Source organism: Juglans microcarpa x Juglans regia, chromosome 4S (genome assembly GCF_004785595.1).
Source record: "Juglans microcarpa x Juglans regia isolate MS1-56 chromosome 4S, Jm3101_v1.0, whole genome shotgun sequence".
In the NCBI taxonomy this organism is placed as follows: Eukaryota; Viridiplantae; Streptophyta; class Magnoliopsida; order Fagales; family Juglandaceae; genus Juglans; species Juglans microcarpa x Juglans regia.
In genome coordinates this window covers 25,388,680-25,402,478 of record NC_054601.1, presented here as the reverse complement: position 1 = coordinate 25,402,478, position 13,799 = coordinate 25,388,680, and the positions used below count along the sequence as shown (strand labels likewise).

Here is a 13,799-nt window from a genome sequence, read left to right as displayed (position 1 = left end):
ATAGGGAAGTGTTGCATCTGTAAAGAGATTTTATAAAAATAAATTTATAAATTGATATAACGAGATATCAAATATAAATTATTCATAAGTTTATTTTTATAGATTTTTTTTTATAAACTAAGTATTTCTCAACACAAACGTGCAAGGAATACTTCTGTAATTCTAAATAAGATGTACTTACTTTAATAAAAATCTTATAAAAAAATTCTATACGTTATATTATTATTTTATTTTTATTTTATTATATAAGATGTGACATATTTATTAATATTAAATGATCTTTTATTAGATAATTTTTATCAATTAATAATAATAAATATGTTATATCTTATATAATGAGATAAAAATAAAATGAAAGGATGAAATATAACGTACTCTTACAAAAAATTAATTGTCATTTTTCACGTGATAAATCAATTATAATTTATAAATAAGTTTTTATTATATCAAATCATATTAATCTTTCAAATAGTAAAAAATGAAACTTGGCATTGACGTAATAAAACCCAAAAATAAGGGGCAATTACACTCACCCACTCCCACTCTGTGTGCATTTCATTTGCTTTGCCTCGCACAAATACAATTCACTCATTCGCAAACGCTGACAAACTAACGACGCAATGGACCTCGAAACTCCGAACCCCAACAACAACAATGGGGAATCCTCAAACCCAGAGCTTCCGAACCCCAGCAGCTATAACGCAGACGAAACCCAACCCTGTTTCGAAGACATGGATAGCTCTTGTTCTACTCCTTATGTCAGTGCTCCCTCTAGCCCTGGCCGTGGCGCCCCTGTCTCCGGCTTCTTCTACAGTGCCCCTGCGAGCCCAATGCACTTTGCACTCATGAGCTTGGCTTTGACATCATCGAATACAACAAAGCCTCATTCTTCTTCAACAATGGACGACTTTGAGTTCTCTGCGAGGTTTGGTTCGGGAGGGTTGGGTAGCACAGGGCCGTTTATGAGCTCTGCGGACGAGCTTTTCTTGAACGGGAAGATCCGCCCCATGAAACTTTCCACCCACTTGGAGCAGCCTCAGGTCTTAGCTCCGTTACTGGATCTTGGAGCAGAAGTGGATGAGTATGACGCGGATCAGCATGGCGTGAGAGGTAGAGATCTGAGACTACGCGATAAGTCTCTGCGCAGAAGAACCAGATCTATGTCTCCGGTGAGAAACACAGGACATGAGTGGACGGAGAACGAAGATATCGAGAAAAACACGAGCATGGCAGAGAAGGGTGGTTGTTTGGAAGTAGAAGAAAATGAGAGGGAAAAGATTGAAGAGTTGTGCTCAGAGACTACCACTCCTTCGGTTTCTGCTTCGTCTTCAAGATCTTCTTCGGCTGGGAGGAGCTCAAAGAGGTGGGTTTTCTTAAAAGACTTTCTCAGAAGCAAAAGCGAAGGGAGAAGCAACAAGTTCTGGTCTTCGATTTCGTTTTCTCCCATTAAAGAAAAAAAACCTGGAAACCAAACGCTTCCAAGCCTCGTTGCAAGAGATAAGGATAACAAGGTTACCAACTCGGTCACTGCGGCTTCAGAATCAGAGAAAAGTAAGGGAAATGGACGAGGTTCGGCCAAGAAACCGGCCGGAAAGCCCACCAATGGGGTCGGAAAGAGGCGCATGCCACCGTCGCCACATGAGTTGCATTACACAGCTAATAGAGCCCAAGCTGAGGAAATGAGGAGGAAGACTTTCTTGCCTTACAAGCAAGGGTTGCTTGGGTGCTTGGGGTTTAGTTCAAAGGGTTATGGAGCCATGAACGGACTCGCCAGAGCTTTAAACCCAGTCTCCTCCAGGTAAATATCTCTGCTGGGGTTGAAGAAAAACTGTACAGATTTTTTTTTTCCTTTCTATTTAGGATTTTTATGATTATAATTATCTAAGTATTTATTGTTGGATCTTCTCTGTCTGCTTAAAAGAGAAGCTGTCCCTCATTTTGATGGGGTTGATGAAGTAATGTTTTGTTTAGAGCTAAAGTATTGCAGCAGCTGTATCAGTTTGATATGTAATGGAACTTTCTCTAATGGGGTTTGTTTGTTTGTTTGTTGTAAGCAACCACGAGGAAGATGAACTGTGGATTGCTAAAAAGTTAACAGTCAAAGTCAATCTAGTTGTTGTACCAATGATCTGAGGCTTTTTCCAGTGCTGTAATGGTGAACCCAAACTGCATCATTAGGATGCAGAGGCTTTATTTGGATTATTGTACCAATAATTTGAACTGCATGGTGTGTGTGTGTGAGAGAAAACTGGAAAGAGCTAGAGGAAATGTACGCGTGTTTGGTTGTATCTTCCTGGCTCAAGCGCTATGATTCATATGGCGCATGTTGCATGATGCAGTAGTTGGGATTCTTTGGAGTATAGATTAGACAATCCGAGATAATATCTACAAATCGGAGATTCACAATCTCCCATTTAATTTTATTATAGTACATGTTTTGGATTAAAGTACCCTTTTTTTTTTTTTTTTTTAAAGTTGCTGTGGCGGATTTGGCTTTTATTTCAATAATGTCTTTATTATGTTAACAAAAAAATAAACTTGCAAATAGATTTTAATTTTTTTCTTGCGACGGAACCTACTCGAGCACTTTCAATTGGATTAGTTAAAATTAAAAGATATTTTTTTTTATGAAGGTAAAAAAAATTTGAATTTTGGCTATTCTATTCACATAAATTTTTATATTGAAATAGTTATTTTTTTATTATTTAATAATAAAATAATATAAGATGAATTTAATTTTAATTATTTATATTAAATTTTTATATTAGATTATATATTTATTTATTATATAGTAATAAATAATTAATAATTTTAAAAATATTTAATTTTTTTAATTATTAATTTATTTTATTTTATCATGTTTTACTATTCTATTTATTATATATTAATTAATAATTATATTCTTATTAGATTAATATATCACTATCTCAAATTATTATATTAATTGTAATAAAATATGTGATAGAAAGAAAGAGTGAAAAATAATTAATAAAATATGTATTTGATGTATGTACAATAATTTTTAAATTTAAAAAATTTTTTAAAAGTTATTATACAAATTCTAAATATTTAGAATTTGGTTAATTTAATATAAATATATTTTGTTTTTTAATAGTTAAATATTCATTGAATTTAACTTTTATAGCTTTTTTAACTAATTCAACGAGTGCTCTATGAAATAATTTTACTTTGATCGCAATTGAACCAATTAACTAGGGAAGATCTAAATGTAGGTGATTAGGCTAAGGGGATATGAGATTATTTATAAATGGTAATGAAAAAATAATGAATAAAGAATGATAAAATATTAAATAGTAATAAGTAATAAAAAGTAATGAAAAGGAGGAAAAACAAAAAATAGATTACTGTTTCATATGAGATTATTTTTTCATATCTTTAGATATTTTTTTTTAAAAAAATTCATATCATTTAAAAAATACTTTAGAAAAAAAAATTTGCCTCGGGACTCATCTTCGGGACGGATCTTGGTTAGTGTAGATTTAGAGTGTGTTTAGATGTTGAAGTAAGTTGAGTTGAGATAATAAAATATTGTTAAAATATGATTTTTTAATATTATTATTATTTTAAAATTTAAAAAAATTAAATTATTTATTATATTTTGTGTTAAAATTTAAAAAAATTATAATGATGAGTTGGAAGGAGTTGGAGATCCAAATTAAGTCTTATTTTTTTCATATTACGTTACTATTATTCACAAGTTATATATTATTATTTACAAACTATTCATTACTTATTAAGTGAATAATGTTAGATACAAACGGCCTAATAATCTTTAAATTCAAATGGGTCACGCTGTCACAAAGGTTCATCTTATTAATGTTAGAGCTGGTGAGATGACAAGGAATAGAAAATAGAAGCAAACTGCAAAGCCAAATCATATTGGTCCCCATACCCATTAGTTTTCATTGGCTTTTATATCCAAATTTCCAAGGAATCAAACAGAAAGTTGGGGTTGTAGTAGAAAAGATCCGGGTGAAAATCCCACACCGTTGGATCAAAATGTAGGTGGACGTACGCGGAAATGTTGGTTACTTCTGGTCCCATTTCATCCCTAAATCTCCTGTCTAAAGTCGAAATCTATGACTTTTCTTCACCAAACCCTATCTTCTGAAAAGAAAACTGTCTTCTCCCTATCCTATCTTTGCATTTAGTTACCCCTCTGTAATCGCCACAGAAGATAAAAACAATTACTGTCAAATTTTATTTAACAAGAGGGATCGATCTGAGATAGGCGTTTCTTCTGATACCAGGGAGCACTTCTAACTATTTCTAGTTTTTTTTTTTTTTTTTTTTTTTTTTTTTTTTTTTCAGGGCGAGACAAAAATAAAAAGCCATGAAAAAAAAAAACCCAAAATAAGGATTTGCATTTGGGTTTTAATTCTTAAAAAAATAAAAAAATCAATTTTCTCGACTTCTTTCAACTCGATAAAAAAAAATTATTCTCATTAATTACTATTCACCACTTCATACCTTATGAAAAAGTTCTGTATTAAAATATAAAAATAAATAGTAACAGATACAATACCTCTTTTGTAGAAAGGACATTAAAATGACTATATAACAATGTGAATTCTATATGAATTTGCATTTGCTTTCGTCAACCACGTTGAAATCAAAATTAGAATTTATTTTCCAAGAGGGTAGGTAGACGATTCTCAACTTAATCCGAGAAAGCAGGATTTGAAAAGATCTGAAAAGAGGGAACTTTGCAGTGCGAGTTTACCAAGGTTTGGGTAAAAGCTTGTGTGTGTGCCAGCATCAAAGACAATATGAAAGGTTCAGTTTTCTTCAATAATAAGAGAATCGAATCTAATACGAAGAAAGTAAAAATTCCCCAACCCCCAAGAAAAATCTCTTTGCAATCACATCGATCTCATCGATCCCTCCCTTCGCACAATGTGTACATGAAGCTCAGGGATGTGACGGTGCGAGGGCGTCCTTTTGTCTGTTCCTAATCTGAACAAAGAAGCTCACACCACATCATGAATCATGAAACAGTCCACACTGCTACTGCTGCTGCTGCTGCTGCTGCACCCTGTGGGACTAATGTTAAGCACCACTTTCTGATTGGATTGCCTTGGTTCGTGGTGCGTGATCCATGTGAAACTTTTCAGAGTCCCTCTGCAGGCACTGTAAAAGTTCTTCTTCATTTTTCCTGGTTTGAGTTTTGTTTGGGACTTCAATCGCTCCTTAATCAGCTGGGTTCGGTCGACTGGCTCTCCTGCAAGACTGCAACTTCAATCCGCACACATTCTGTAATTTTGGAGCTTAACATGTGTTACTACTCTCACTTGGTTTTGCCCCCATTGGCCTGCCTATGCACCAAAAAGCATGCAATCTTTACAACAATGGTGGCCTATGTAATGGCGTAATACACAAACACTGTCAAAGCTGAGCACCCATCTCTACTAGGACAGAGGCATTAGATACCTCTAGGGGAATTGTTACATATCTAATTATCCCAATTTGCTGGCAAAATATCAGATCAGTTGCTCACCTTTATAATCAAAGGGAATGCAAGTTCTTTGACAGAAAAGTCTGGCACGCTACACAGTAGGGTTTGGCTGGGAACACCCAATAATGTGAAAAGAAATGATACTATTCTCTCATGATTTATACCATTCATTTTGCCAGTGGGGCCACAATATACTGCCACGTCACTTGTTAAAAAATTAAAAATATAAATATAAAAAAAAAAAATCTATTCATTATCTCAACTTTAAATATACGATAAATTTATAAATAAAATATAATAAATAATTTTTAATTATTTAATATCACATCATAAAATAATAAAAGAATAGAAAAAGTTATAACGATAAGGTTGCTAAAAAAAATTATGAATTTCAATATTTCTTCTACGCCATGGAGGCTACCCTCTACTTCTCTTGTTTATTATTGTAGCTTGAAAAAGTGCAGAGTGTTGAAAGAAAAGAAGTGCGTTAAAGGCCCACTGAAACAGTATATATTTCCCACGCTCAAAAAATAGAAATCCAGGTACTGGATTGCTGGTACCTTCAGGCTTCATGCTAGATAGGATAGTCTCACTTGCGACTCTTGTGGATCACACGAAGGTAGAATCAAAGGGTAGATAGGATAGTCTTCTTGAGAGTAACTCATCTGTGCCTTCTCTGGGCTACTGTAACCCACAGTACACAAAATATAGGAGTACGCCGAGTATAAATCTGGTTCATGGGAGTTGATGACAAAAGGGAGACAGCAACAAACATTCCACTTTTTCATTCTATTCTTAAAAATATATAATCAAGATTAACTTTTTCTGTTTTCTATATTAATTTTTACAATATATAATACATCAATTTATTTATTTTTTATTTATATCATTTAAATATTTTTTAATCATTTCAAATATTTTTTTCTAACTAATTATTTTCGTATCTTTTTATATTTACAATATCTTTCAGTATATAATGTCATATAATTATATATTATTTTAAATTAACCCATATTTTCAACATCTCCATGTTATTTATTTATTTATTTTCCTTAAGCTTCAACATCTCCATGTATTAACGATTCGATTCTTTCTGTTTTGTAACAGTGGCTCTGGCCCCAGTTGGAGTAACCATCATTTCTAATACCGACAGCTAGGTTTGGGCTGGTGTTTTGAACTTGGTAAGCTACATAAAATCAAAACCTATGTACCACTTGCCCAAACCCAGAATGTAATGGACAAACGACTTGTCTCACTGATGAACCGTCCTCAAGAGGGCATTAATTTCTAGGGATGAAAGCCGCAAAGGGGTCGGTCAATAAAAGGAGCCTTTGGTTGTTATCGGATTTTCGCTTGAAGTGGGATTTAGCAAAGGAAAATGATGCTATGCACTGAGTTTGCCCATTTACCGTTTATATATTTTATTTTATTTTTTAATATATTTTTTATTTACTTAATAATTAAGGAAGTGATTATTATAATATGTATTGAAGTTTTTTTTTTTTAAAAAATATTTGCACATTTAAAAAATGTTTGAAATAAAAAGCTAAAAAAAAAAAAAAAGTCATCGCAGGAGTATTTCTATAATCAGATCTTAGGGTAGATTATTCTTCAGCTTCCTCGTCGAAAATTCTTCAATCTTAGTTTTTATTAAAAATAAAATAAAAAATACAAAAAATATATTCAAATAAAAAAAGATATCCAAAAATATAAGAAGAGACTGAAACATGTTGTACAGTCTTTCAATCAACGTCTAGTCATGCCATAAGGAGCATATGATAATTCTGATTTCCAATGTCAAAACACTACATTACTGTCGATCGTGTACTGACTAACCTTATCTTCTCTGCTACAATTATAATTTAAAAAGTTCAAAATGTGAAGAAAATCATAAGCATTAAAGGTAAATAGAGAGAGTATATTTCCCGAGCTACAAAACCTCAAGAATAGAAACGCTTGTAACTGGGTTGCCCATACCTCCAAGCAAAATGGAAAGAGGTGGCTCCTCCTATGAATCCCACAGATCAAGCGAAGGTAGATAGTATATTCTTCTTGAGAGTGAACTCATCTGCCTTTGCTGGGCTTATAGACTGTTCCAACAACACAAAATGAAAGAGCCCATTGAGTTATATGCAGGTTTGTGTGGGTGCCAATGAAGGCATCCGGGATACCTCTCATTATAATTAAGAACAGCACAACAACATGTCACATTTGTTACCGTTCACGTATTAGTTATGGACTATTATAATTGACTTCCATATTATATTAAGAACAAATCATAGTGGTATGACATGAAGTAATATATCTCATATTTTACACAATTAAGAAGTGTCAAGTAATAGTCTAGGTCGACTGTCGCCTGACACTGTTCATACATACAAACATTTGGGTAGTGATAGGGTTACTACCTTATTACTACCCATTTACTACTCATAGTTCATTTCAAGTTTTTTATTTTTTTATCATTTTCTTTTAAGTATTTTTTTAACATCCTTAACTATTAAGAAAAAATTAAAAAAATATATAATTTTATTAATAGTCAATTCCTTAACCATTAAGTAAAATAAAAAAATAAAATATAAAATGAGTAGTAAGAGGGTAGTAAATCTATCATTTTCCCAAACGCTTTTATTCTTTGTGGAGAAGGATTTATGGAAAAGTGATGAGATATATTACCTTCTCAAGAATGCGCTCCAGTCGCTGAACTTCATTCTTGGCATAATCGGCACCTTTCTCCATACAGTTCTTCGCAGCTTTCAAGTAAATCTTGCCATATCTAAAAGGATGTAATTAAGTCACAAACTTGGAAGAAGAAAACTCTAGTATTTTACACAAACAATTCCTGTGGCCAGTAAAAAATTCATACATGGTGACAGCCACAAAACAATTACATTCTGACAGACTGTTTGGGTATAAATAAAATCCAACAAAAGTATTGGACAGGAGTATGAAGTAATTGATATAACCTGGTGGTTGAACCTGTGAGCTTCTTGACTTCTTCTTCTATCTGGCTAAATACTGCCTTCTTCTCTTCACTTCCCGCACTCAATAACTCTTTCACCAGGTTGTCCAAACTTGCAACTAGACCAGCCTACATCAAGAAAGATAACATCGATCAAGAAAGTTAAAATATGTTACCCATGACCCATTTATGATTATAATCTCTCACTAACTTTGGATGTGAGTTGCCCTTTCCCATCACGACTAGTGCCACATTTCTCATTAATGAAATTTACGAAGTCATCTAAATCTCGGCCGCCAGCAAAATCTTCACCAGCTTTGTTGCTCTTTGGGAAAAACTTTATCGTGGGAAATCCACTGACATCATACCTGCAAAAGCAGCATTTTTGCATTGCTCTTATTCAATCCTTTTACAAAAGTCCTATTTGGTTTGGTGGATTTTAACAGTCCCATTTAAGTCCATAATTATCAATCACAGAAATCTGAAATTTGATGGCAAACACCCTAGATATCTTTCTACAGTACTAATGAACTCACTTTTCAGCCAAATCCTTGTATTTATCGGCATCAAGATTAGCAATTACCACGTCTTCCTCCAATTTAAATGCCGTAGCAACCTTTTCATAAATCTAGAGAACAGACAACAGACATAAGAATAACCATTTTTTAGACACATGATAAAGATCTGCAACGATAATATTATCAAGAAGCGAACAATATACTGACCGGAGCAAGGGATTTGCAATGGCCACACCTGCCACACAAGCACGCACAAAAAAAGGGCAATTTAGAGATGTCAAATTTCAAGTAACCGGAACAGACCTTTTCTCCTTATCTGAACTGAAATAGCTTCACTGATTTGCAATGTTAAGATCGTAGAGTACATGAAAGGGTCTAAGGAAAAATCGAACGCCCAAACTTACCAGGGTGCATAGAACTCAACCAGAACATCTTTAGTTTCATCTAGGACAATCTCATTAAAACTCTCTGGTGTTAGCACCACTACGTTGGAAGGGATTGAGGCTATCTTCACATTGACCCCTGGAACAAAGCAACGCTTTGATATCAATATTTGTGTTGACAACTTTGAATGCAGCATGATATACCATGTAGAAGTACTAAGATGATAATAACTACAGAGACCCTTGAGATGGAGCCCCATGTAACAAAGTTGCAGCAACAAAACAAATAGGCACCAATCAATGGAGTAACTCAGTGCATAACATGGCAAAACTCAAGAAGAAATCCGCTGACAGGCATAAGGATCTTCAAACATACCTACCCATATCTACTCAATGACTAAAGGAGCAACATTGGAAAATAAATTCTCACCTTCAAGAAGTTGGCCAATGGTAAAGTTATTCCACCGCCAATATTATGGTAGGTCCACTCGAGCAAATTTTTTTGATAGGTAATAGTAAAATTTTATTAATAGAAACACAATCAAAGACAGAAGCCCAAGTAAACAAAGTGTTGGAAAAATAATCGCCTCAACTCGCCCAAAATGCACTCCCAGTCTTCGAAGCACCTACCATTTCTCTCCATCCAAATGCACCACATGATACAAAGATGAATCATTATCATTTTCCAAACAACAACAATATGAGCATTACCCCCAAAGACCTTTCCAACACTGAAAAATATCCACAACCCTATTAGGCATCACCCAAGTCGTGCCAGTCCAGTTGAAGATATCATCCCACAAAGACCTGGACATCTCGCAGTGTAACAAGAGATGATCCACAGTTTTCCCATTTTTCTTACATAAGCAACACCAATCCATAATGATAAGACTGCATTTCCTCAAGTTGTCAATGGCAAGAATTTTCCCAAGGGATGCAGTCCAACCAAAGAAAGCAATCTTGGAGGAAACTTTACATCTCCAAATATTCCTCGAAGGAAAGTGGTTACTATGAGGACCCAAAAGAGACTCATAAAAGGATCTAACTGAAAATTTCCCCTCCCATTTGGAAACCAAATTATTCAATCCTCCACAGCATTACCTAAATTCAATGCATTAAACAAACCAAAAAAAACCAGCTATACCATCAAGTTCCCAATCTTGTGCCGATCTAATGAAACAAACATTCCACAAGATTGAGCTATTGGAACAATTCATCAAATCAGACACTCAAGCAAAATTAAGGTAAGATGTGCAAGTATTCCAATGAAATTTGAAAAAAAGATAATATATCTAGATAATACATAGGAAGTATTCAAACTCTCAAAAATACATATGCGACCAGAAGAAAAAAAGGATGAAGCAAACGAAAAAAATCCCAAGCACAAGAAAGAAAGATGGAGCAACTTAGAGGGGGGAAAACAGATGCAGCCAAATACACATAATGAAGGAAATATCGACAAATTTTTTGGGATTGCCATATTCAATTGCATTACAAGCATATTAGTACCTGCTTCCATGTTCACAAACTCAGCAAGGGCTTCTGCAGTACGAGCACCTTCATACCTAAAACATGTAGAATTTGATTAAAATCTTTGAAGTAAAATTCTTCAAGGCCACAAGAGTAGTCAAAAAAATTGTTCTATGGAGGGCAGAACTTTGGGGTAATGGAGGGCACTCACTTCTTGGGTTCAAGGGACCCTTTAGGAAACCATTGAATAGTTGGGTATCCAGAAACCCCATATTTAGAGCATACATCCTTGTGTGCATCACAGTCCACCTACATCAGAAACCGTCAGATGAAGCGAAATAATATGCCCATGAATTTCCATTGAAAGTGTAGCAACATAAGAGCAATAAGTCATGCTAATACAATTAAACTTACTTTTAATTGGCAACTGGAACAATTGATCGAAAATCTTACATCAAGAAATATAGCAATATTAGAAACAAATAAAAAAAAATAGGATTCGTGGAGCCGACCTTCCCAATAAGAACAGATTTTGCTTTCTTGAAACTTGTGCCAAGCTTCTCATACTCTGGGGCAAGCTTTTTACAGTGCCCACACCTGCCATGGGGCACAAAATAGTTAAGACTTTACAACTGACATCATAAAACAAGCTTTCTGTCAACCGTATTACAATGATAGAATTTAGTCGGGGGTTTCAAACAAAGCTGAGCCCAGAAACTAATTCATCAAAAATAGAAAAAACAGAGATAGAGTCAGTTAAGCTTCTGATTGAATTAATGAACCCCATGCTTTCACAAAATGCAGCAAGGACACCAGAGTACCGCACTTCATTGTTCTGTTTAATACATGCAACACAGGATATATCACAGATGCCTTGATCCAAGAAATTATGTACCTTCTTATTTTATAATTTTAAAAATACAAACAACTCCTTATTCTAACGAACGATAAGAAATTATCAACAGGAACGGATTCATCCGCCGTCGAATTAAGTCAATGAACTATTTGATCATTTACAAGTTAATAAAATGCAAGCAAGTAATAGGCTAGCATAAGTCCAAATTGAACCCACTAAATACACAGATCAAAGACAAAAATTTCGGAAAAGCATTGTATTAATCATTTGAAATTTACGCTTTATAGCATTGAGCAAAGTCAAAGGACTTTCTCTACCCCCAAAAAGATAGTTTCCCAGATCTATATAGAGTCAATCGGCCAATAAGGATTCCAATATGGCAATATCGAGCTCCAAATCACAGATCTCCAATCACACAGCTTCAATTATCATCATATTCCAAAAAAAAAAAAAAAAAACTGTAACAAGGTACGAGGCTACGAGCTCATCGAACACTGATCTGATCCGTAACAAGCCGAGAAAACTAAAACGAAAAAAAGAAAAAGAAAAATAAACTATAACTCTTAATCTTAAAGTCTCTCAGTCCAGTGAAATTCATCTTAAGACTTTATTTTCGTTTTGCAACGTTTTCTCAGGAATCGAACAAAGAATCGGGAAGGGAAAAGCAATGATCGATCGATTAGTTGTACCAGGGAGCGTAGAACTCGACGAGGGCGCCTCGATCTTGACCGACCTCCTTGTCGAAGTTGTCGTCGGTGAGCACAACTACGTCTTCAGCGAGAGCCGATGAGGTAGCGAGTACCAAAGCCAGGACCACCAACGCGAATCGAGTACTTGAGCTCAACATTTTCGGTGATTTTTCTGTTTGATGCTTGCTTTCTTGTTTTGAAAATGGAAAGTGGCCAGAGAGGTATGCGAAGATGTATATAGCCTCGATTTCTATGTTCTTCCCTCTTTTGATTTTTCAACTGAGCAATACTTAATTTATACAGAAATTTTAAACAAAAAAAAAAAAAATTATGTAGTAACCTAATTTAATGTAATTTATTAAATTGTAATGATTTAATTTAATTTATTATAAAATTTATTTATTTATTATAGAACTTATTTGAAAATTCATTTTAAATTGTAATAATTTAATGTAATTTATTATAAATAAAATAAATTATAAAATTTATAATTTATTATAAATAAAATAAATTATAAAATAAAAAATAAAATAAATTATAAAATTTATAATTTATTATAAATATTTATTATAAATAAAATAAATTATAAAATTTATAATTTATTATAAATAAAATAAATTATAAAATAAAAAATAAAATAAATTATAAAATTTATTTTACTAAAGATATATTTTAAATTGTAAAATGTAAAAGTTAAATCATGTTATAAATTTGTTAATAAAAAATATGAAGAATTCTACTTATTATCCTCACACCACACATATTTTTTTATTTTTTATTTTTTTTCTCTTACCAAATATGTGGTATATGAATCATTAGTAGAAAAATTCAATTAGTTTAGGAACAATAAAAAATTTTAAAAAATAAAAATAAGTATAGCATATGGAAATGATGAGTAATAAAACTCAAAAAATATTAATGATGAATGTTATTGTCCAAATTTTAAGAATGTGAATGTAGAATTTTAAATTGAGAAGAACTTCATATACAAAGAAATTATATTAAACTAAGCTCATAAATTTGACGTGATTTTATGTGACTTGCTATATCTATTTTATGATAAAAGTTATTTTACAATCAAACTTATTACATCAAGGCATGCTATTCTGTAGATATATTTTTATGTAATTTCTTTATAATTAAAGTGTTTCTCTTTTAACTCTCTTTGTAAGAACTAAGAATAATGGATTTAGATTTTTTTATTGGTTTTCTCCAAAATCTGATGAGGCCAATAATTTTCAATGTGAATATGTCATGAAGAAGAATTTAGCAGTAGAAATTGAAGGTATATGCATGTACTTTTTTTCATGTGCTTGCTTTCTTTTATGTTTGTTTGTTTTTTTCTTTTTTTTTTTTTTTTTTTTTTTTGGTCCATTGTTTCCAACAGTTGATTTGTTTATCCTGGTAATTTGCAACTATTTCAGGTTATGGCAGATGATATTTCA

At 33.0% G+C, this 13,799-nt stretch overlaps 2 protein-coding genes across 2 annotated transcripts; one reads left to right on the top strand and one right to left on the bottom strand.

Annotated features, from left to right (window-relative positions):
- The first annotated feature begins 573 nt into the window (after nucleotides 1–573).
- LOC121261949 lies at nucleotides 574–2,041 on the top strand. Its single transcript, XM_041164385.1, has 2 exons — nucleotides 574–1,465; nucleotides 1,696–2,041. The coding sequence occupies exons 1-2, from the start codon at nucleotides 621–623 to the stop codon at nucleotides 1,736–1,738; spliced, it is 888 nt and encodes a 295-aa protein (XP_041020319.1). The 5' UTR covers nucleotides 574–620; the 3' UTR covers nucleotides 1,739–2,041.
- A 5,175-nt stretch (nucleotides 2,042–7,216) lies between these two features.
- Nucleotides 7,217–12,638, bottom strand: LOC121261946 (probable protein disulfide-isomerase A6). The gene is made up of 11 exons (XM_041164382.1): nucleotides 12,355–12,638; nucleotides 11,322–11,406; nucleotides 11,021–11,118; nucleotides 10,849–10,904; nucleotides 9,361–9,478; nucleotides 9,164–9,191; nucleotides 8,975–9,066; nucleotides 8,650–8,806; nucleotides 8,443–8,567; nucleotides 8,153–8,252; nucleotides 7,217–7,566 (listed from the first exon to the last, which is right to left on the bottom strand). The coding sequence occupies exons 1-11, from the start codon at nucleotides 12,510–12,512 to the stop codon at nucleotides 7,501–7,503; spliced, it is 1,083 nt and encodes a 360-aa protein (XP_041020316.1). The 5' UTR covers nucleotides 12,513–12,638; the 3' UTR covers nucleotides 7,217–7,500.
- Between the last annotated feature and the right edge of the window lie 1,161 nt (nucleotides 12,639–13,799).